General features: G+C 39.3%; 2 protein-coding genes across 5 annotated transcripts in view; one reads left to right on the top strand and one right to left on the bottom strand.

The window, feature by feature from the left end:
• The window catches only part of LOC145469110 (1-phosphatidylinositol 3-phosphate 5-kinase-like), a 42069-nt gene extending 30965 nt beyond the window's left edge, over nt 1–11104 (top strand). For all 4 annotated transcript variants that reach the window (XM_081452774.1, XM_081452773.1, XM_081452772.1 and 1 more), the window contains 11 exons: nt 696–788; nt 1517–1626; nt 3025–3297; nt 3660–3725; nt 4088–4184; nt 5188–5267; nt 5743–5846; nt 6403–6531; nt 7696–7786; nt 8348–8509; nt 9179–11104. In XM_081452774.1, the coding sequence (XP_081308900.1) occupies nt 696–788; nt 1517–1626; nt 3025–3297; nt 3660–3725; nt 4088–4184; nt 5188–5267; nt 5743–5846; nt 6403–6531; nt 7696–7786; nt 8348–8509; nt 9179–9372 (1399 nt within the window). In that variant the 3' untranslated portion in view covers nt 9373–11104. The remainder of the gene's footprint in view (nt 1–695; nt 789–1516; nt 1627–3024; nt 3298–3659; nt 3726–4087; nt 4185–5187; nt 5268–5742; nt 5847–6402; nt 6532–7695; nt 7787–8347; nt 8510–9178) is intronic.
• Nucleotides 11105–11106: 2 nt separating this feature from the next.
• LOC145469130 (retinal guanylyl cyclase 1-like) lies at nt 11107–16900 on the bottom strand. Its single transcript, XM_081452809.1, has 8 exons — nt 16346–16900; nt 15641–15781; nt 14939–15062; nt 14537–14605; nt 13335–13509; nt 12327–12425; nt 12023–12114; nt 11107–11365 (listed from the first exon to the last, which is right to left on the bottom strand). The coding sequence occupies exons 1-8, from the start codon at nt 16426–16428 to the stop codon at nt 11240–11242; spliced, it is 909 nt and encodes a 302-aa protein (XP_081308935.1). The 5' UTR covers nt 16429–16900; the 3' UTR covers nt 11107–11239.
• Nucleotides 16901–22535: the final 5635 nt, after the last annotated feature.

Here is a 22535-nt window from a genome sequence, read left to right as displayed (position 1 = left end):
AGAGATTTTTATTTATCTATTTTTTTTTTTAAATTTATACCTTCTCAATTTCTTCTCCTGTGGGTGTAATTTGCTACATGGTTCGAGTTATTACAGTTGTGTGATAATTATAATGAAGAAAAGTTATCATCGGGTAGAAAAACTAAATATTTGAAAAACAAAAGCAGTATCACGTTTACATCGTGCTGTGATTGGACAAAGTGCATATCCAATTTCCACATTGGGATGTTGAAGGCATTATGAAATATAGTGCTGATGAAGTTCCCATGTCATGGAATATTTTGGTGAACGTATCTAGACTTGCCTATATTATAAGAGAACACAAAGTCAAAGACGAGCACTAGATCGGTCACGGTATTTTAAGTTATTTTGGTCACAGACAAAATTACCTTTTATATTGAAGTAAACGTGAAAATAACAGTTTACTAAGATAGAAAAACACCAACGAGATTATAACCTAAAGGAACAAGGTTGGCTAAGGATGGAGAAGATTAACACGGATTACAAATAATGAACTTTACATGTAAAAATGTAGGCTAAACTTTTCAAGTTGCAAAACCGTAGCTCGTTTAATGAATGAAACTTTGAAGCTAGATTTTGAAAAGAAAGCTTAAAGGTAGTAATTCAAATGAGATTTGCATCATGCACTTGTCTTTGGAACACACATCAACAAATGGCTCTTGTTTTTTCTACAGCACTAAAGAATATAACGAGTGCCTGCTTGACATTCAGCGGACCCTGTCAGAAATCATGAATGGAGCGACCAGGGAATTTCTACAAAGTAAAAGGTAACAACTGCTTTCGTGACATGTGCAGTCACGCATGACTGCCTGACTCGTCGTACAGTCTTAAGATGACAAGCGTAATAAGGCCAAAGAACAAAGACATAGGAGGCTCTAAAAATTACTGTAATTACCTTTCGCAACTTTTCAATTGTTTGCCGGGTATGATTTCTTCATGCAGTGCTTTTCTTAAGATTAAAGAAATGATTATGTCATTATGGCCTCAATTGGTTTGAAACCCTTGTAATCTTGTTTATTGGAGCCAGCCTTGGGCGAGGACTTTTCCACGCTTTCCATTAGTTCTAGTTATGCGCTATTCCACATTAGTCAGAGCTCTCCACAGCATGTCTCACGTTTTTCAGGTGTTTGTTCAGCGGCTACATGTGTTTGTTTTGAGTCATGTTAAAGAAGTGTCGTGTTATTTGTAATTACAAGTGTTTCAGTGTGTTATTTCTTTTGGTTAGGATTTTTTATACAAGTGAAGATCATTAGCAATTTATAGACTACGAGTGGTCCCTCTTTCGCTTAGTCCGTCGTGCATGACGCGAAAGAAAACCGCGAGATAAAAATGTCCGCGCGAAATCCTGGGGGCAAGAAGCGTGGCAATCCTTGCCCCCAGGAATACGCACGGCCATTTTTTTTTCGCGCAGTTTTCTTTCGCGTCACGCGCGACGGACTAATCGAAAGAGGGACCACTCGTAGTCTAGCAACTTATGGCATTTGCTTTCTTTAAGTGATTTCGGAAAGTCTGTTGACGTATCTCTGAAGGGACAGCCGCAGGCGGACATTCCGCATTGTTCAGACAAGATTATCAGAGTTGATTCCAGTACAGAGGCGAATGAAGGTGAATAAATAGGAGTCTCATCCTTACAGGCTAACAACAGAATGTTACAAATGAAAACCTGTTTTGTGTATTTTCTGATTGCTTTTATATCTTAGAGCGGTTTTTCAATTGTGTGTCGAAAGTAATCAGGCAATTACTTTGGTTTTGGTTTTGGTTTTGGTTTTGGTTTTGGTTTTACCACGGTTTGAGATTGGCTGAGTAGCCTAATTGGTGAGTAATTGGATTTGGTTTTTACGACACTCAATTGAAATCCGGTCTATTCCGACTTTTCGTTATAAGTGACTGATCATTGCCCAATTTTAGTTCATATAACAGGTTTTCAAACTTGTAACAACCTATAAACGTAACTTTGAGCTGTGAGCTGAAGTAAATTTTCAACTAAGACAATGTAACCTCGAAATGGATCCATGCCTGTAATATATATCTGTGACAAAGCTTCCAGCATTCCATATCCCCCTCCCTCTTCTCCTCCCCCCCCCCCCCTCTTCGTAGTTCGTAGTGGTACAACCGAAGGAACCCTATGATTCAGCTTATAAGGAAGCGTGAAAACGCAACTTTATTTCTACAGTTAGGCCTACTGTCCACACTAATCCGTCACGAAAACGGAACTTTTCGAAAACGCTCTTCAAACTAGAGGAATTTAAAAACGCCGGCTTTTCGTTTCCGTGTGGACGGAAAACGGAGCTTTTCGCAAGCGATGGCGTCAATTTCTCTGCCCGAATATTCTTCAAACACAAATCCAAAATAGGCGGTGATTGTTGCGTTCCTCCGGCGGAGTGTGAACGGAAAACATTTGAATCATTTTCAGAGTGAAACCTCTGTTTTCAAATTCTTCCGGCGTAGTGTGGACGAGACCTAAGATAAACTATGTTACTCCCAAGAGGGACTAAATTCTATCACGTCAAGATGTCCTTAAGCCGAGCAGCTATGGAAGCAGGGAATATTTTTGGATGTACAGCCAAGTTTTTTGAACTATCATTCAAACAAAGTGATTGATATGAAGTAACATACAAACAATAGCCTCCATTTGGCGCGAAAATATCCTACGATATTGTCCGCGGTCATAATCTGTTCCGAGAAGCGAACAGTTTTCCTCTAGCTACGCTCTCGGAAGTTCGAGGAAAAGCTCGAGGAAAACTGTGAGCTTCGAGGACCAGATAATGTCCAAGGACAAATATCCGAGCATATTTTTGTCCCAAATGGTGGCTATTGTGTTTATTATTCTTTAAATCTTTTTCGCAACGCGCGCAGTTTTGAAAATTGGGTAATATGAAGTAATATCGGTATTATTGGTGCGGAGTAATTCATATATTCATTTTTAAAGTGATTGGTGTTGGAAAGTGAAATTGATGTTTGAACTTTTGAGTGACAGAGATATGTAACTTTTGTATCATGCAGGTTATGTACATCTGGATATCGTGAATCCCGAGACGGAGTGCGGGACGGGACAGGACGGGGACACGGCAAGCGTGGTCTCGGACAAGTTAGAGTTCATGAGCAACAGTCAGGAATATCGAGTAGAGCCCGACTCACAATCATCACCTCATAGAAAGCACAGCAAAGCGGAAAGGGTCGTGTACTCCAAGGTGAAACACACTGCTGCTCAGAAAGAGGACATCAAGAAGGTGGAGAATATTCCAACTCAAGATACTTCAGCTCAAGATGACACTGGTAATTAACAGTTCATATCTTGCAGGAAAATGCTCATTCCTGCACAGTAAATATGCATGAAACAAAACTACTCACTGTATCCCTGTCAGTCCGCCCACGTTAATCAAAACTGTAACAAAATTCTCGAATCTAATTGGTTATCAACAGGCCCTATTTATGGTAGCATTTATTGATTGGACAATTTACGCGTTATTCGTGCGCGCTGCTGTAGGACGGATCTAGAAAATTGAGAAATTCGAAGGTAAAATATAAATTCATTTTTTACAAGGCGTTGTTCTCAGGCCTAGTTTGCCGTCGTCATTGCTTAAGCTCTCAATTTTTTACTGTGCATATATGGATAATGCGATCTTTCCTTTTTTCAGATCTCGTACAGTTTGGCTTCCAAAGAAAAGATGCTAATCCGGCGGTGGATTTTCACTTCAAACACCGTAAGAGCATGTTTTTCGTTTTTTGGTGGCACTTCTTGTATATTTGTCATTTTCAATGCCGTTTCACACAGCGTCCCTCTTTGGGGCTTCTCTTGTCTCGTCACGCAGTGTTGTTTTAATTGATTGTGTGACGTATGTATCTATTTGTGTGAGAGGCCAAGTAGAGATTGCGTGACAGGTCTCGTCGAGCAAAGTATTCCTCAGTGGATTGTGTGATACATGTAACTTTTTGTGACAAGCAAAGCGGAGATTGCGTGACAGGTGAAATAAATATCTAATTTGCTGATGTTGAATGAGTTTAATTACGAAAATGCTTGAGGTGATTAACAGGTTCTGTCTCTTTTTTCTTTTGGTAATTCCAGAGTTTGCTGACAATACCTGCCGGTTCTACTGTAGTATATATTTTGCTGAACAGTTTCGACTTCTGAGAAAGAGAATCTTTCCTAACGGCGAAGAGAAGTAAGAATTGAAGACTTTCGTATTTTTGTAAGAAGGCACACACATCCCTTACAGATCTTGTAGTGATATACTCGGTACTACCCACAGACATGCATTTCTCTACTCTGGAATTTTTACTCCAGGGGCTCATTTCTCGAATTTTCGCACCCGGGAAGCCATAGCAAAATCTTCAACCTTTTGATTACAGCGCTGTTTTGTTCATACATTCTTAACATGAACAGGAGTTCCCTTCATACTATACGTTTCAGGCGTATACACCTCTCTGTTTTTAGATACAAATAAACTAAAAATGGCTTTGCGCGCCTGGAAATTTTCTGGGGCTTTCGAGAAACGGGCCCCAGGTCACTGGGACCAATGAAGATATTGGTTGGGGACAGCTATAGCAGGGCGTTTCGAGATTATGGGCTTCGGCATGCGCCCTTTTTGTTTCGAAACTCAATGACAGATGTTGCTTGTGCAGTCAACGAGGTTGTGAATGTACCGATGGCCGGTAGCGCAATAGACCATATTCCTACTCAGCAGAATTGGACTGGAACTGTAATCATGGACAACCTTGGTACACTGATGTAATGCAACGAATGATCTGTGTTTTTCAACTGAAAAATTAACAACACTTCTATCCCTTTAACAACGCGTTGCTTTTGCCCCTTCCTCACCCAATAGATTATTGAAACTTAGGAGAAATTACAGGTACTCGTTTTCAACATTGTATGTGGGGTGTAGGGGAGAGGCTAGGTAGGTGAAGTTCTGTTCTTTTCTGCTGTGTGTGCAAAAGCGCCTAAAGTGCAAATTTGTCCCAGGACTTTTGTCGGGGGGTAAAAAGTTCATTAAAAAGAGATTAATGTCATATAATTCTTCCTAATAGGATATACTATCACAGATTATTATGCTTGCGTTCTTTGCTGTCTTTCTCTACGAAAATCTCCCCGCAGCCTCTCGTCTCTAGAAACACAGGGAGACTTTGATTAAAGACACGTGATTGTATATAACTTGTCTCTTGTAGGTACATTCGATCTCTGCAGCATTCAGTAGCGTGGGGGGCTCAAGGCGGAAAGTCGGGATCAGCTTTTTTCAAATCATTAGGTGAGTAGTCGGCTTTCTTTATGATTTAAAGGAGATACAATTTTTTGACATACGCCAAATTATCTGCAAATGGAAGGAAACTTAAACTTCATGGGTTTTTTTTCTTGTTTGAATGCAACTAAAACTACAATACTGGTGATGCACAGCACTTCCTTTACTTAGAGCAGTTTTCAGTTGAGTGTCCAAAGTAATTCGCGTTTGCCTTGCCCGAAGTAAATCAAGAATATACTGAATAATTAAAAGGAGCAAATTCATGGTTTGCGCATTCGCAAAAGTTTAGCCTAAATTTTTCAAGTTCGTCGTTTGTAATCCGTGTCAATTTTCTCCATCCTTAGCCATCCTTGTTTCTTTGTGGTTTATTATTATCTCTTCGGTGTTTTTCTATCTTAGTAAACTATTATTTTCAGGTTTCCTTCAATTTTGTATGCAGCCAAAATAACTCAAAAGGAATATCGTTTTTGGCTTGCCGTTGCAGATGACCGGTTTGTTATGAAGCAGATGTCCCGGCAGGAGTTGCAGTGTTTTCTGGAGTTTGCTCCTCATTACTTCCGCTACATCAATAAAGCTCTCGATGAACAGGTATAGTGTAGTCACATGACAAGATGACGTCACTCTCTTTTTCTCCATCCCAGTCCCCACCCCCTTAATTTTTTCTTCCGATGCACCTCTAGTTCGCGCCCGGCCATTATTAACCAATTGTAGATGTTCATAGGTTGGACGATCGGGAAGAAGAAAAATGTTGACTGCTGTGCATTTTGATTTCGTATTTATTACGCTTTTTTTTTATTTAAAGTAAAGCTTTGTTTTCACTACGACATAAGCACAAGCACAATCATGACGGTAGAGAGGGCGCCTACAACACAAGCATAAGCACGGAGGCATGCGCAGAATGGATAATTGTCTTATTTTCGGTTCTATGCCTCTTCGATACAGTAAAACAAGATGGCGGACGATGTTTATGTTTACAGCAGCGCCTTGTCACTAGACAAAAGAATAAGAGCAAGCACAAGAAGAACAAACACTTTTTTTTCTGCCTTTGCTTTAGCTTTTGCTTGTATTTTGCGTGTCCTCATACCGTGTTATGTCGTAGTGAAAAACAGGCCTAAGTTTGTACCGTTATTTCGTTCCTTTATAGCGACCGACCTTGTTGGCGAAGATCTTGGGTATATACAGAATTGGTTACAAGAACTCACAGACGAGCGCAACGATGAGACAAGATGTGCTTGTGATGGAGAACTTGTTTTACGACCGGAAAATCGACAAGGTATTTGATGCATTGAACATGGCGACCCCGCAATTAAACGGGGGGTGGGTGAAAACAGCGGCAGACTATGGCACTGTCTGTGGGAGGGACTGTAGCCTAATGGTTAGCCGGCTGGACCCCGGATCGAGCGGTGCTGATTTGAGCTCTGCCACAGAACGCAACGTAATGTCTCCTCCTAAATGTATTAATTGGGACCTGCAAGTTTAATGCTGGGGGGTAACTCTGTGATGGACTAGCATCTAATCCAGGGGGGAGTAGAACTACCCCTAGTCTCTAGATGTGATCGAAAGCGGGAGAAACGCCCTACCGTTTGAAACACATTAGGGACTTCAAGATATGGTACGGCTAGGCTGTAGTACGGTGGCAAATAGTGAAGATCACTTTAGGTGACGTCACGAGGCGCGTTCCAGTACGGCTTTCCCGCCGTAACCTTGGTTACTATTATGGGAAAGTGCCTGGTTTCGCGTACTCTTCACTACGTGAGTATAAGTTTGTTGTTTCCCTCTCATTTTAATGCTTTTTTCGCTGTTGTTCAAACAGTTAATAGATAAAGTACTCAATCATAAAACTCCGTTCGAAAATAATTGTTTGTGTCATTTGTACAGAAAATTTGAACGATTTAAACATCTACCGTGAGTGACAGTCATATTTGTACCAGGCCGAACAACTGCAGATAACAAAACTTCGTATCCGCTAAGCTGAGCTCTAATTGTTTATTGCTGTTCAAAATGTGTTTTTTTTAGAATCGACAGTTTTGTGTTTTCTGGCTCTTCACGTTGTACGAACACCCTGCCCATGCAGAAATCGAGCTTTTTATGTTATAGTACAGGCGGTTCTAAAAGCAGCTGAGAGGCAAATCTAAGTTCTGGGAGAAGTAAGACGGATACTAGAGAAGGAAATCATGGTCATTAATCAAGCCTATGTCGTATGAAAGTAGAATAGTCCCTGGTTTCCCTGAACGAGGCCATCTTTGCAAAGACACATAGAAGCTGCACACCCTGTTGCCGTACAGCGAAATCAGCCAAAGTAGCCGTAGTAGTTGCTCGTTGTAGCGTTTCTTTAAGTCCCTATTATGCTCGATGCAGAAGTTATGGCACTGTCTACCTTTTTTAATACCACCAGAAATTCAAAGCTGAATTACATTTCTTACATCTTTTTCTTCAGACTTTTGATTTAAAAGGATCTATGCGGAGCCGTTATGTTCAGACTTCTGGGCTGAAGAATGATGTCCTGTTGGACGAAAATTTACTTGAAAGTGAGTAATAATCATATTCAGCTCTCGTTAAAGAGCTGCCTTTTTTCGTCTTCACTTGTGGAGTGTGATAAGCCTTGTTTTTGAGTATAACCTGCTGTAACCAATAAAAGTTATCTTCTTTTCCTTTCAGCTAATCAAGTGCCTCATGGTTAGTGTGCTCGACTTCGGATCGAGCGGTTCGGGTTCGAGCCTTGGCCGGGACATAGTGTTGTGTTCTTAGACAAGACACTTTACTCTCATAGTGCCTCTCTCCACCCTAGTCGCTTCATGCTACAGAAGCCGGGATAAGCTCCGGCCTGATGAGCCACTTAGCTCGTATGCAGACTTTACCTAATTAAGTGCAGAACGTGATTTATCTTTCGCAAGTTTTCCCGCGCTCTCTGACACGTTTTCCACATTTGCTATCGGTTGCATGTTTTCCCGCAGATGTCATTGGTTAAATTTTTCCCGCGTTTGCTATCGATTGCATGATTTCCCGCGCTTACCATCGGTTGCATATTTTCCCGCTCTTCCCATTGGTTGAATACTTTTTTTTCTTAAACCGTTTTTCTCTTTTCCTAGTGATCCGTGAATGTCCGATATTTTTCCGACCGCATTCTAAAGCGATTCTCTCCCGTGCGATTCATAACGACACCGAGTTTCTCGCTCAGCAGATGGTCATGGATTACTCGCTTCTTGTCGGCATAGATGAAGCCAGATCTGAACTCGTTACTGGAATCATAGGTGAGGCACTCAACCCTTATAGCTGTCTTTTTCGTTCGACTGCCATGTTGCTTCGCTTTGTGTCACACTAAGACGGAGGAATTTGTAAACGGAGTTTTCACTCTGAAAACGCATCAAATGTTTTCCGTCCTCACTATGTCGGAGGGATTTGAAAACTCAACAACCACTGGTCATTTTGGATTTGTGTTTGAGGAGAACTCCGTCAGGGAACTGAATCACATTATTATCGTGACGCCATCGTTTTCGAAAAGCTCCTTTTTCAAAATGTTTCCTTCCGCAGGAAACGAAAACCCAGCGTTCTCAAATTCCTTCGGTTTAAAGAGGGTTTTCCAAAAGGTACGTTTAAGAAGACTTTTAAAAATGTTTTTCGTCCACACGAAAACGCAAAGCCGGTGTCTTCAAATTCCTCCGGTTTGAAGAGCGTTTTCGAAAAGCTCCGTTTTCGTGACGGATTAGTGTGCACTTGAGGCCTAATCGTAGAAATAAAGCTGCGTTTCCAAATAATTTTACTTCCGGCGTAGTGTGGACGCTAGTTTGTAACTTCTCGATTTATTTCTCGATTGATTCAACTGTATTCACAACTGTTTATTAGGATCGTCACGCAGCCTGTCTGGGTGAAGTGTTGTGTGACAATCGTTGACTCTCGTTGTGTAATTTTTTTCCTTCTAGATTTTATCCGAACATTTACGTGGGATAAGAAGCTAGAAATGTACGTGAAAGCGAGTGGTATTCTGGGAGGCCAAGGGAGAATGCCCACTGTTGTGTCCCCAGAGCTGTACAGGACACGATTCACCGAGGCCATGCACAGGTACTTCCTTATGGTCCCGGACAAATGGACCGGGCTTGGGAGTGACCTTGACTAAGGAACCAGTATGGTGTCCTCTTAGCTCTACAAGACACTGTTAGCCGGGGCCATAAATAGGTACGTCCTTATGGTCCCAGACAAATGGACCGGGCTTAAGGATGACCTCGACTACGGAACCACTGTTATGTCCTCTTAGATATACAGGAGACAATGCAACGAGGCTTTGCACAGGTACTTCCTTATGGTCCCTGGTGGACTAGGCTTGGGAATGACCTTGAATAAGGTACCTGCTTTCCAATTCAATTTGTTCCGAGTGTTTTGTTATAAGGACTTATGATCAAAATTCTTCACTTTTTTGCATACGTTTTCTAGAATTGCCCGTGAAAATTTAGTTTTTCAATCAAGAATGTGAAATTGAAATTGTAAAGGAAGCAAAAAAAAAAAAAAAAAAGAAAATGATAAAGAATCTAAGGAGAATATTAGGAATTAATAAATGCTGGAGGTTCATGTTTCCACTTACAGTGCAGTTCTGTATGTGTTTAAATTAGTAAGAATTGTAAATTTTTCTAAGGGACAGAATAAGTTTCTAGTGGTTTTCTAGTTGTTCGCGGTGATAATTTATTGTAACAAAATCAGGGTCTTGTATGCGTGCATGTAAATTTATTGAATCCCAGCCTTGTACATAAAATTAAAGAGAATGTAAATGATATTCAAATCAAAAGATAAAGTTATATTTTTTGTTCACAACTCGCAGTAATAAAATAATAGTGGAAAACAAGATTGTATTTTCACAGGCTGTGAGTGATTTTCTCTTTTTTCATTCATTGTGTACTGACAAGTAGACAGATGTAAGGGTTTGTAGAAAACAATTAGTAGCGAAAAAGTACTCTGACCACACACCGCAACTCAAAACTTGCTTTCCCATTTCACGAGTTAAAAAGAGAAATAGTTCAGGGCGTTTCCCTTCCAAACGAAAATGAATTTTACAAACTTGTGACTTTGTGCTCTCGGCAACATTAATTTTAATAACATCGGGTTTGCTTTCAAGAATTCATTTGAAAAATATTGAGAAAAAGTCAGAATTTTGTTACTTTAGAAATCCAAGGCTGCACAATGGAGACGCACTATAAAGTGTATCGACTTCAGAGTGAGCCGAACGATAACAGACGAAACCATTCCTTGGTCGTTAATTTAAGTAAATTGTTAGATTCGGTACCCGTGTAAAAGTTATCAGGTTGTTTTAATTTGTGTGCTTGCTTCGTCTTTACCTCAAACGAAACATTTTGTAAAAGTTGGTTAAATTTGTTTTTTTGTCAACTCGGTTTGCATCAGCTCTGACCGTTTCATTTATTGTTTCGTTCGCTGATAATAAGTTCGGTTTTCTTTGGGAAGTCCCCTTCTATAGTGCACCTCCGTGTTTTGAGAGTTTTAGGAGAGATGATTTATTTATACAACTTAAACATGAATAATATATATTATTTATTTGTCAGTACATAAATGTACGATGGATTTTCGATGCCTGGCGGGAGGGGTGGGGACTACTGAGAGAAAAAAGAACGGGAGGGGGAATGCCAGTAAAGATGGAAGATTCCACACCCTCCCCCCTCCAAAAAAAGACCAATTTAAAAAGTTCTTTAGGAACTCATCCCATCCACCACCCCCCTCCCCCTCCCCTCCAAAAAAAATAGCAAGGAAAATTTGCAATGCTATCCAATTACATACATTCGAAAAAGTGTTCGCACCTTTCCATTGATTTTAAACTTTCAAGCTCTCCTAGCCTCACCGCCCCCCCCCCCTCCCGCCAGCACCCCACCTTCCGTTTCATTGCTCGGTTACATTTTATAAACTTAGCTTTCTCTACTTTCTGTACGAAAACATAATAAAGATCTTGAAGGAATCGCATATCTAGTTTGTTTCTTTGTCAGTTAACTTGCATAATACACGTCAAGAGTCTCAAAAAGTGGCTCTGATGTCTCCAGTGGGGGGTCGGGTAGGGGCTTGTCGAAGCCTTCCTTTCCTATCAGCCAATAGGTGGTCACTAGACCCAATCTCTTCAGGACAGAAAGGAAATCCGTATTAGCAAAAAGTTAGTTGAGAACCAGATTGCTCGGATACGAAGAGTTTCAGAATACACAAAAATGGATAGTTCGTGTAAATTACATCAACAAGAACACGTTGACGTACAGTTCAACCTGATCCCCAGGGCCTTCTCCACTGTTCAAAATGCCGATTGCCATTTAAAAATCGTCGAGAAGGCCCTGGGGACGAGGTTGACGTCCAGTTTGGTAACATTCCTGGAAAAACTAAGTTTGTTAAATTGGTGTTAAATGTATTTGTTTCAGGTTTGGAAACCTAGTTTGGCTAATTTACCAAAAATGTCCAGGAATGATTGACAAAATCATTTCGTGTCCTTTGGCTTTGCGTTTCTCGTCTCGATCCGTGCCTCTTCTTGTCAAGGGGAGGGGGATAAAAAGAGAGAACGTGGGGTCGAAGTTGTTGCATTTGCTGGGCTAACCAATCGGAACGAAGCTTGCTTTCTTTGGCCAATGAGGCGAAAAACGAAAACCATCGTGGATTGGCTTTGCCGCTCTTTTCACGATGTCCTTGTTTCGCTTGGAACGTTTGCGAATGTTTTGGTCTGAGGGTTTTTCCTATTCATTTTTTTTTTTCAAAAACCTTCAGAATAGCGCTTAAAATTAAGTGCTAACCTTGATCTGAACTTGGCCTTTTTCTGTGACGTGATATCCCCCAAGTTCCACCAACCTGGAGCGGGCCTCTCGGCCCACATAGATACGGTGAGCTGTTAAAAACCAGATGAAATAAAAATGAGAATGCATTGACTCTCTGCCATTAAGGCATCGATTCTTTCATTTGTTACAATTTTCCAGCAGTATCTGATGATACTGATTTTGCTCGGCTTGGGTGCGTTCGGAAAACGTAATGGTTCCTACTGTGTGACATTGTAGCGGAATAACGCAACACGATGCGTGACATTGTAGTGGAATAACTTACGGAGACCACAACTTTCCATTTTGGATGGGATGTGGACAGTGTGACCGTACAGACAGAAGCGAGGCATTGTGACACCAACCCCTCCAGCAACAACTGGGCCTGAAAAAAAAAAACGATGAAAACAATACCGTCATCTTCTGAACAAGCTCAACCCCTTCCAACCCTCGCATGTTAAAGGCAAATTTTTTTCCACGTCAAAACCCTTCAGCTGTAATCCCGTTGCTTTCTATATTGTTTGTTTTAAAGGAGCTCAGTCACGGTATTTTGAGTTATTTTGGCCACGTACAGAATTAACTTTAAATCTGAATTGAAGGAAACCTGGAAATAATAGTTTACTTGGATAGAAAAACACCAAAGCACTTTTACGCTGGTACCTTGCTCAGTACTAATAAAAAGATTATCTCTTTATAACTTTCTGAGCTATTTTGTCATTTTTCCTCTTCCTTTTCTTTTTCTCTTTCTTTTTCTTTTTCTTTTTATTAATAATCTCAAGTTATACATAACTTTTAGGGGCACAAAATTAGTTTATCTAGATGTGCCCCTCCCCTCTCCTTCCAATATACAATGTAATTCAATTTAAGTGATGTAATTTCTGTTTTATGCGTTTTTTTCTTCCTTACAAAGCACTATCGGTTACTATTTACTTTCTTTACATTACATTTACATATCTATGTATTAGCTAGGAATTGGAGGAATAAAATTTAAAAAAAAAACAAAAAAAAAAAACACCAAAGAGATAATAATACACCATAAAGGAACAAGGATGGTTAAGGATGGAGAAGATTCGCACGGATTACAAACAACGACCTTGAAAACTTTAGGCTCAACTTTTCAAGATGTGCGAGCCGTGACGTAGCTCCTGTAAGGTCTGCCGGCTTGTGTCGAAGTCATGTAAGCGAGCGGCGAAGAACCTCGAAGAAGAGCCGCGAAAGTATTGGTAAGGAGTCGAGTTGAGCCAGGTTTCGCGCAGGGAAGCAAAAGCGAAACGCCCTGGGACCACTCAGATACCTGTGTGGATTCCAATCCTGAGCTGCAGCTGATGATCTGGCAAATGACGCACTCTGAAAAAGAACATGTGACTTAGCAATTCCAGAGCCATGCTCGCGATCTCTCCCGCGTGTTTGATGCCATTCAGCTTAGGACAACCGCTGACCACAACGTATGCATCACCAACAGTCTCGACCTAAAAGGCAATGTGATCTGTTAAGGTTCTCCCTGACCCTTGCTTCTTCTTCTTACGTTCTCGGTCAAAATGGTGCGAGAGTATCGTTCCTATAGTGGAGCCAATAAAGCAACCTCGTTCCCAGGGTCTCTTTCTAGAAAGAGACCCTGGGAACGAGGTTTCCATGAAAGATCAAGAAACGTCTGGGAGTAACATTGCGTGACATGACTGGCAAGAAACGCGTTATAAAACTCTTCGTATTTTTTTTACCAGCAGTGACTAAGCAGGAACAAAATGGAACGATGGACATAAAACTATATATCACTACCTTCATCCCATGTTAGGTTGCGTTACGTAACGTCACGATTCTAATCCTTGCACTTGTGATAAGTGAAATTAAAAGTGCCTTTACAGTTCTGCATGCGTTCCCGGTAGATTTCCCAGTGCGTTATAATTTGCGTTCCTCTGAGTTCCACTAGTGTTCCAATTTGTGTTTCTTCATGCAGAAAATTTTAGTTGCCTTTCCCTCCCTTCCCTGTACACACCCACCTCCTCCCCAAGCATTCTCGGTGCATTCCCTCCGGCATTGAACGAGTTTAATTCTCAACTAAAACAGGGGGGCTATCAGTCTAATCTCTTGTCCAATATAGGGGAATACCTGCTGGCAAAGGGGTTTTAATCCAATTCTTTACTTTCTAAATTGAAATCTCTTCTATTTTTTTGGGTATAAATCTACTAGCGTTCTATCACGAATGCCGTTCTCTGATTGGCTATGCTAATCACTCTCTATTCTGTGATAGATACTCAGTAGCATAGCAGTGTGCGTTTGTTAACAAAATGACGGTCGCTTCCTTGCGTTTTCGAAGTGTCTGTGAAGAAGATTTAGATAAATTTTTGAACGACTAGTAGATTTATACTAAAACAATTAGATTATTCGCTCTCGATTTCTATCAACTATCACGCGATAGAAATCGAGAGCTCATAATCTAATTGTTTAATAGAAACACGATTTCTAACGAATCAGTGCGCGTATTTTCTTAGAGCGTACCTTATAGACGTCGAACCGTGTGATGATTTCATCAAATGCAACGTTCAGATCGTTTAGTAAATCCACAATCTGCAAAGAAAATATTTTATCATTTAGCTAGGAAAAGAATTGAACTCATTTTGTCGTTGTATAATATCACTCCGGCTTTTCGTTTTCGCGTGGCTTTTAGAAAACGATGTAATCAGTCTAATCACGATAATCATCTGATTTCCCTGACAGAGTTTCCTTCAAACAGAAATTCAAAATGACCGTTGATTGATGCGTTTTCAAACTCCACCGGCATGGTACGAACGGCGCTTTAGCTGGGGCATATTTTGCTCCGCTGTTTTTTTTTTTTTTTTTTTCGCACTATGCCGCAACGAACTGAACGCCTGCAAGAGGCTAAGAAAAACTGGTGAATACCTCGAGTGGTTTACTGGAAGAAGCCAGCTTGGTGAATCCAACGATATCACTGAAGAAAATGGTGACTTCTTCAAATTCCTCAGTTTGTACCGAACTGTGGATCTTTAACTGTTCTGCGACCATTCTGCGGACAAAGTAGATCTTTATTACGAAGGTTAGAAATAGCTTGTAGATTTGGTGTTTTAATCGCAGTTTTCTTAGAACATCAATAAATTGTGAATTAAGACAGTCTTCAGCTGGCACAACCACCTTTCTTCTCAAAAATTTCGGATGATTTTAATTTCGGACAAAAGAAGTGTCCGAAAATAAAACTGTCCGAAATTTCTAAGCGTCCAAAATATATGCAGTACAGTAGAAAACTTTTAAGTAGCTCCAAAACTCTTAGTTTCCTTTTATGGAGCCGCGAACTCTGCTTGAGACACTGATACGTAATGGCATGCTAAAATTTGTGTTATTTTCTCGGCGATGTATCTGAAAACCTTGAGGGTGCAGTAAAACCATCATTTTCACAAATGTTATTTCAGCCTAATTCATGTTTTGTAGGCGTAAATTTACCTTCACTGTATTTCAGCAAATTGTCGGAAATTTTTGTCCGACATGACACAAAAACTGTATAAGTATAATGTAGTTAGCAATAGTACAAACGTATGAAAATCAGCCTGGAGAATTAGTATATCAATCTCATGAAAATGTTCAACTTACGGAGGAAGCAGACGATTAAGCAGTTTATCCGTTCGATCTCTCTCTTCGTTCAACTGCGTTGTTCGTTCATCCACGAGCTGTTCTAAATGATTGGCGTGCTTCTCCATCATGGATACCATGTTTTCAATGATGTTTGAACCCCTACAGTAAAAAGCAACAAATTCAACACTTTAACACAAATCATTTCTCTTTTTTTTTTCTATCATAAGTTTGTTATCTGAGAAATATGATTATCAACAAATAGCTACAAGTAAATAGAAAAAAGACTACCAATCACTTAACCGAACTTTTAATACACGACTAGCTGAAAATATGACAACTGTATAAATGAAAATTTAACAAAATGTGTTTCTCCAGCAACTTGCCGTTTGCATGTTTTCCCGCGCTCTTAGGCCGCGCTTTGCACCCCTTATTGTTTAGGTCCGGTTTTTCGCCGTCTTTACCGCTGGTTACATGTTTTCCCGCGCTCAAGATCGGTTACCTTTTTTTTCCCGCGCTTCGCATCGGTTACATGTTTTGCCACAACGCGACCGGCAAACACATTTTCCAGCGCTTAGCACCAGTTGCAAGTTTTTCTCGCGCTGTACTCTGATTGCAAGCTTTTGTTTGCTTGATTGCTTCAAGTGATTGGACAGATGTAGACGTGATTTTTTTTTTGGCTTTAGGTTTAAGACATCCATAAAAAAAATTGCCCCAATTGTTTACCTGCCACTAATCTTCTTGAGTCGATCAACAATGCGAAAGAAGTGCGGTCGTTCCTCGGGTTCATCGTTCCAGCAGTCCACCATCAAATCGACAAATTCAGGCTTTGCCTCCACGCACGTGAGATCTGGGCGAAATGGCGGCTCTTCGTGGGCTACAACGCGATGAATGATCTCTGAAACACATTAAAAAACTTGATTTTCTTCAAACTTCTTTAAAAAATCATATTCTATAGACTATTTAACAATACAGCACTTTTTCCGTGTTTACATAGCCCCATTTAAACACGAGGGGATTTCGGAGAATTCGAGACAGTTATGCAAACCCCCGACTGCCTCTCGAGTTTGCACAACTTTTTTTAGAATTCTCCGAAATGCCCCCACCCCCCAAGTGTTTAGATGGGGCTATGTAAACACGGAAAAAGTCCTCTATTGCTTTGATAAAATATTTATAAAATTACGCGCGAATCTAAAACATCACAACCGTGTTCACATGATCTCATCTAAACACATCTATCGACCAGTGAGAGTGCGCGTAGTATCTCACGTATTCTATAAAGTCTTGTTGCACGCCTGTTTCTCGACAAGTGATATGCTAAAATTTTGAGATTTCTCGGGCAAATATTACATAATTGATTAAAGAATTATAAATAAGCGGCCAAAATTCGTAATATCTATCTAGACCTTTTCAGAGTTCGACCACCAACTGGGATCAAACTGAAAATAACCAAGAGAAGATTAAGATAAGAGCTCACCTTGATCTTGTCTTCAAATAACGAACTTCCAGATTTGACAACCAAATGATGAAATTTCTCGGCCACCAAATATTGAAATACTGGGACGGAGAAGTAGTTTTATTGAATTATTACGACCAGAGCTTTTTTTGCAAGATTATTGAATAGACACGCACGAATTTTACAAAAAGTGTAGTTGTACTAGCTGTAAAATGTAAGAATTCAAGGAGGCAAGACAACTGGAGTCAAGTAATTATAATCTTTAGATATTATTTATTCCCTCCTGAAATACAATGAATTCTTCGAGAAAAGTTGTTTAAAAAAATGAAAAAGCCCGTTAAAAATTCTAATTAGAACACTAGCTATCGCTACACTGAAAAAAAAAAAACATTTTTCACGTGATCGCAAACGATTGAAAATCTAAATTGCAAATTATGCATGTGATAAACGTTTTGTAAAGCTGCGTTCTTCGGTCGTGTGTTACCGACCACGTTGACAAATTTCTGCGACTTGCAATTCAAAATTCTGCCGTTCAGTTTGGGATTATGTTTACGTTTGGACTTGAGAGAAAACGTAAAAACCTGCCTGAACAGAAACTTTACTTTGAGCGAGCCTCACACGCGTTCTCGGTAGAAGTTGTTGAAATCGTCAACGAGGTAAGAACTGCTCATGGAATAAGTAATGTTGTATTTTGCACTATTAAGATGGCTTATTCTCTCGCAAAACGGTCTAGGACTGTTCGAAATAGTCGCAACTTCAGTTTTTCCCAAGCACTGAGCTATTCACTTTGCTAACTGAATCGAAGTGTATTTATGTGGGTTACATTTTTCGTTTGAACAACTGAGCATTCATTTGCCATTTCTGTCGCCCAACTTGCCGAAAAAGTTCACTAAATTTCTTTAATATCATTTTCATTATGACCAGCAATTTTTGTTTCCAAAATCCATGTATATCATTTATATAACGCGTATATTAATAGAGGGGAGGGGAGGGGAGGGAGACTGTTGGCGAAGTTTGCATGCCTCGACAATACGAGAAACAATCATAAAGAAGTTATTTCAATGCTATTTTTATCTGATTCTCTTTTCAGGAAAGAAGTGACCATAGAAACTGAGATCCATCCGACGACCCACGATTACTTCAGGTAACTTAACTCTTTTATGTTATCCCAAGATTGAAATATCAATTCTCTTTAGTGATTGCCACATATTCCTTTCAATGCTAGTTCTGAGAATTCGGTGGCAGATCAAGACAGTGTCCTCTAGTTGATTGTATTTGCTCGTATTATCTACGAGTACAACTTTATCATATCGGGTTCATAATTTTGTTCTCCAGTTTAAACAGCGAAGTTCCATGTTTATAATAGTTACTTCCTGCCACACAACAAGTTCCTCCTCAAGGGAAACCTCTTTGATATATATAAAAAATGAACGTTATTGATGCTGCCTTTTTAATTTGGGATATCGTAATGTGTTCTCTGTTTCCCGTAAAACTTCATTAATGTATCATTACTCATGCCGTTTTGTTTATCTCTTGTAGACTAGTGTAGCTGTGATCTGTAGAGTGATAATTCTAAAGCCCGATGAGTCGCGGTGAGGAAACATCATCTTCGGAACCGAAATTAAAGTTGTGAGTTAATTGCTCTCAAATTACTATTCATTAATCGCACTATACCGGCAAAGTCAAAGATGGAAGATGAACTAGAATCTAAAGTTTAAAACAACTTAAAAACGAAATTCGCAAGGCTCAAAGAATCCTACAGCAAGAATTAGGAAATCAGTTTGAATCGAAGCGATTACATATCAAGACTTAGGTTGTTGTAAAGAGCTTAGAATGCCATTTGGCACGATCTAAAGAAGCATAACAGATTACTATTAATTCTTGGAACTTTCAATTTGTTTATTTCTTTGCGATTATTATGGTATAACTTTGCAAAAATCGAAGATGGACTTTCGACCGAAATTTTATTTTCAAAACCCATACCTTAAGGCTAAATAGAAAAAGTGACATTGAACCTCCTTAAAATGACTAGGGTGAACTTTTGCATACATATCGCTCCACATCATGTTACTCTAACTGATATCAGAGCTCAAACATCATATTTAGTTGAAGACATTCTGTTGCACATGAATCGATCTTGTAGTTTACGTAGAATTGATCGGTTGGTAAAAATTGATAAATGCTAGAGGCCAAATGAATATTGCTCAATTTCTCGAGATTGGATATAAAGTAACCCTCGAGGAGTGTATTTCTGAAATTTATTTGATATATTTGTTGACGTGAATCATTGTCCTCTATTGATTGTACTCACACTTTGCAATTTTGACCAATCACAAGCAAATATAACAGAAAGCTCTGAATTTTTGGAATAGTGTAATTGCCTATGACAGCAGGGAGTTAAAGTTACCACAACGGTGACGCTGACGCCGAGGACAACGTCGATTAAAAACTGACTTTATATTTTACCTACGAATCTCGCGGATACTTTTGAGTCATTTACTTTGTTTATCGCTGTCAAAACTATCACAAAACTATATTTGGGACACAGCGATAAATTTGAAATATAATTTTTTTTTTAAAAAGTGGTTTACGTTCTCTAGACAACGCAGAATTTGGTCATTTCACGTTGTTATTTTTCAGAGGACGGCATAGAAATGTACCAAGAATTACAACGCACGTGCACAGCCATTGTTCTGCTCATCAAACCTTTTGTTTGGAGACGTTTTTATTACCGTTGCCATTGCCGTCGCGACTTGCTTAAGCTCTCTAATAAATGTACCAATGTTTTCCCGAGTTAGTTACTCAGAAGGCTAGCTTAAGCTTACTGTTTTCAGGGAGCAGATTTTTCCCCCAAAAGATATATACTTGTATTCTTCAATTCATATTTTAATTGAGGTGATTCACTCAATTATTTCACACCTCTCGGCCTCACCTTGAATGACCTTAAGTCGGCCGCGACCATTGCCGCCATATTGGTTTTAATTTTAGAACGCAAATTTAATAATCACTCGGTTTATTAATATTAGCAAGCGAACAACTTACAATCGAAAGGTTTTTAAAATTGTCTGCACTCCTTTTAATATCGCCACATTTGTGGAACAGGAATTCTGAATTTCCCACTATCCGAGTTAAACTATGTAAAAATTACTCACGCCTATCAACAGCTAATTTAATTCTGGAAATTTTGCTTCTGGTTCCCGTCTTTTCAAGAGCCCAGTATCCGACCGGGTTCCCCAGTTCTCTGGGGTTCCCCCAATGTCCCCTCCCGTCAACATAATATCGTGTGCAAGATTTACATGCGTCAAATGTCGTGTCTTAGCAAACTCCGTTACGCATAAAATAAAGCATTCCGTTTTTTCTACTTCTTAAGCCCCGGCTAAACGATCGCAACATGTCAACGCAACATATCGCAACATTGTTGGGCGCAACATGTTGCGTGCTTTTGGCCACCCTGTTGCGACATGTTGTGACATGCTGGGTGTTGTTGGCTCAAATTTGACCATTTTCAAACTTGAGCCAACAACACCCAACATGTCGCAACATGTCGCAACACGGTGGCCGTACGCACGCAACATGTTGCGCCCAACAATGTTGCGATATGTTGCGTTGAAATGTTGCGATCGTTTGGCCGGGGCTTTATGTGCATTATTTTGCAACACGCAACGGCAATAAATCACTCTTAGTTTTATCTTAATCTTTCTACATGGGATGAGAAACAATTTTGTGATTTGAGTGTGTTTAAGATATCCCGAAAGGATGTAATAAAGTTATCGCATTTTAACTGATTTTTTCTCATCCGGGTAATTAAGTATATTGACATGTACGTGTTTTCTTTCTCTCTCAGCTCTGGTCTCGTGGATCCACGCAGAACCTACTGGATTGTGATGGGCGATAAATGCTTTCTTACATGAAGTAGACTCTCAATGATGTTTGCCTGGACTATGTTGTATGTTTTTCAATAGGTAGAGAAGAAACCTTTATATCGTTACAAACATTTAAGCCTTTCATTTCCAAGAGTGGTAAGAATCAAATTCTCCTAAAAAAAAATCTATACAGGAGATTAGACAACCTTCAACTGGCCGGCAATATATTCCTGATCTACCATCAAATTCTTATAACTTGACTAAAGAGAAATGTATGGAAATCAGTAAGAGAATTTTTAATTCAAGATTTAAAGAGTTAAACAAGCGCGGACCATTTGTTATTCAAATTGAAGGCCAATTAAATTTCTTTTCTCGACCAAAACTGGGCATGACATTTCTAAATATGTTGTGTTAAATAAAAAGCCACAGTCATAAGAACTGACTTATAATCTTTCAACGACTGGCAGAAAAATTTCTTCGTGAAAATCGCAATTTTTGAACGTCTATATTTCGTCGAGTTTGAATCAAAGTCTCTACGAAACTTTGTGTTGTTGTTAAATTCGACGTGGCAAATCTATTGCCGCTTAAATTTGGTATTCGAGAAACATTTTGTCGCAGAACATTATAACGGTGCATTCTGACCATAATTTGCGATTCTGTAGTTTTTAATAACATTGGTCCGCGCTTGTGTTTTATTCGCTGAAAATATGTCGCACATCTTTCATGAGGGAACTTTTAAGTCAACAAGGAATTATTCTAAACTCGGAGAGATTTGGTACTCGAATTGGACCGAAAATTAACCATCAAGTTATAAATTTTCTAATAGACAGTTTCCCACCACTTATAAAAACCCGGGATAAATTTTACTCGAACAGCAGCTGTAGACTTAATTAAACGATTTTTGCTACTGACGTTTATGGTTTTGGTAGACAGTTTTATACCGCTTGTAAAAACATCGTACAACTTTTACTCGAATAGAAAATGTAGTCTTCATTGGTGACAGAGGTATTTGGTAATATCACCTGCGCCTTTCTTCTTAATGTCGATAAGGCGATTTCTCGTAATGATGTATTAAGTGAATTTTTTTTATTTATATCATTTATTGCCATTATTTTGTACACTTAATCAAAATTGTAACTGCAGTTAATAATTAATGTTACAACTTGTATACCTTTAAGTATTTTAATAGAATTGAAATAAACAAACAGTTGTAACAAACGAGTCTTAATTGAGTCTTTGAGGATATTTAAAAAAAATAACGCGCTTTTTTAAAAGGGGCCTGGAAACTAGTCGAAATGTAGGCTATCTCTTTTACTATTTTTTGACTATGTAGGGTTGCCAAAAAGAAAAAAAATTCTGCACTTTTGAACAGAGTCTAGCCAGAAATCAAACCTATACTTTGACTTTTGATGAGAGAAATCTGTTGCACAGTGCAAGATTTTTCCCGCCAAAAGACTTAGTATATTTTTGACTCAAAACCAGACACCATTCAAAACCGCAGACTTTTTTTTCTAAGGACAATTTTAACGCCAAGACTTAGTTGTTTTCTTTTTCGACTTTTTTGGTCTCTTTAAAAGGGCAATATCGTTAACCAAGA

Source organism: Orbicella franksi, chromosome 15 (genome assembly GCF_964199315.1).
Source record: "Orbicella franksi chromosome 15, jaOrbFran1.1, whole genome shotgun sequence".
Taxonomy (NCBI): domain Eukaryota; kingdom Metazoa; phylum Cnidaria; class Anthozoa; order Scleractinia; family Merulinidae; genus Orbicella; species Orbicella franksi.
Note: the sequence above shows the minus strand (reverse complement) of the source record. Positions and strands in the feature narration are given on the sequence as shown.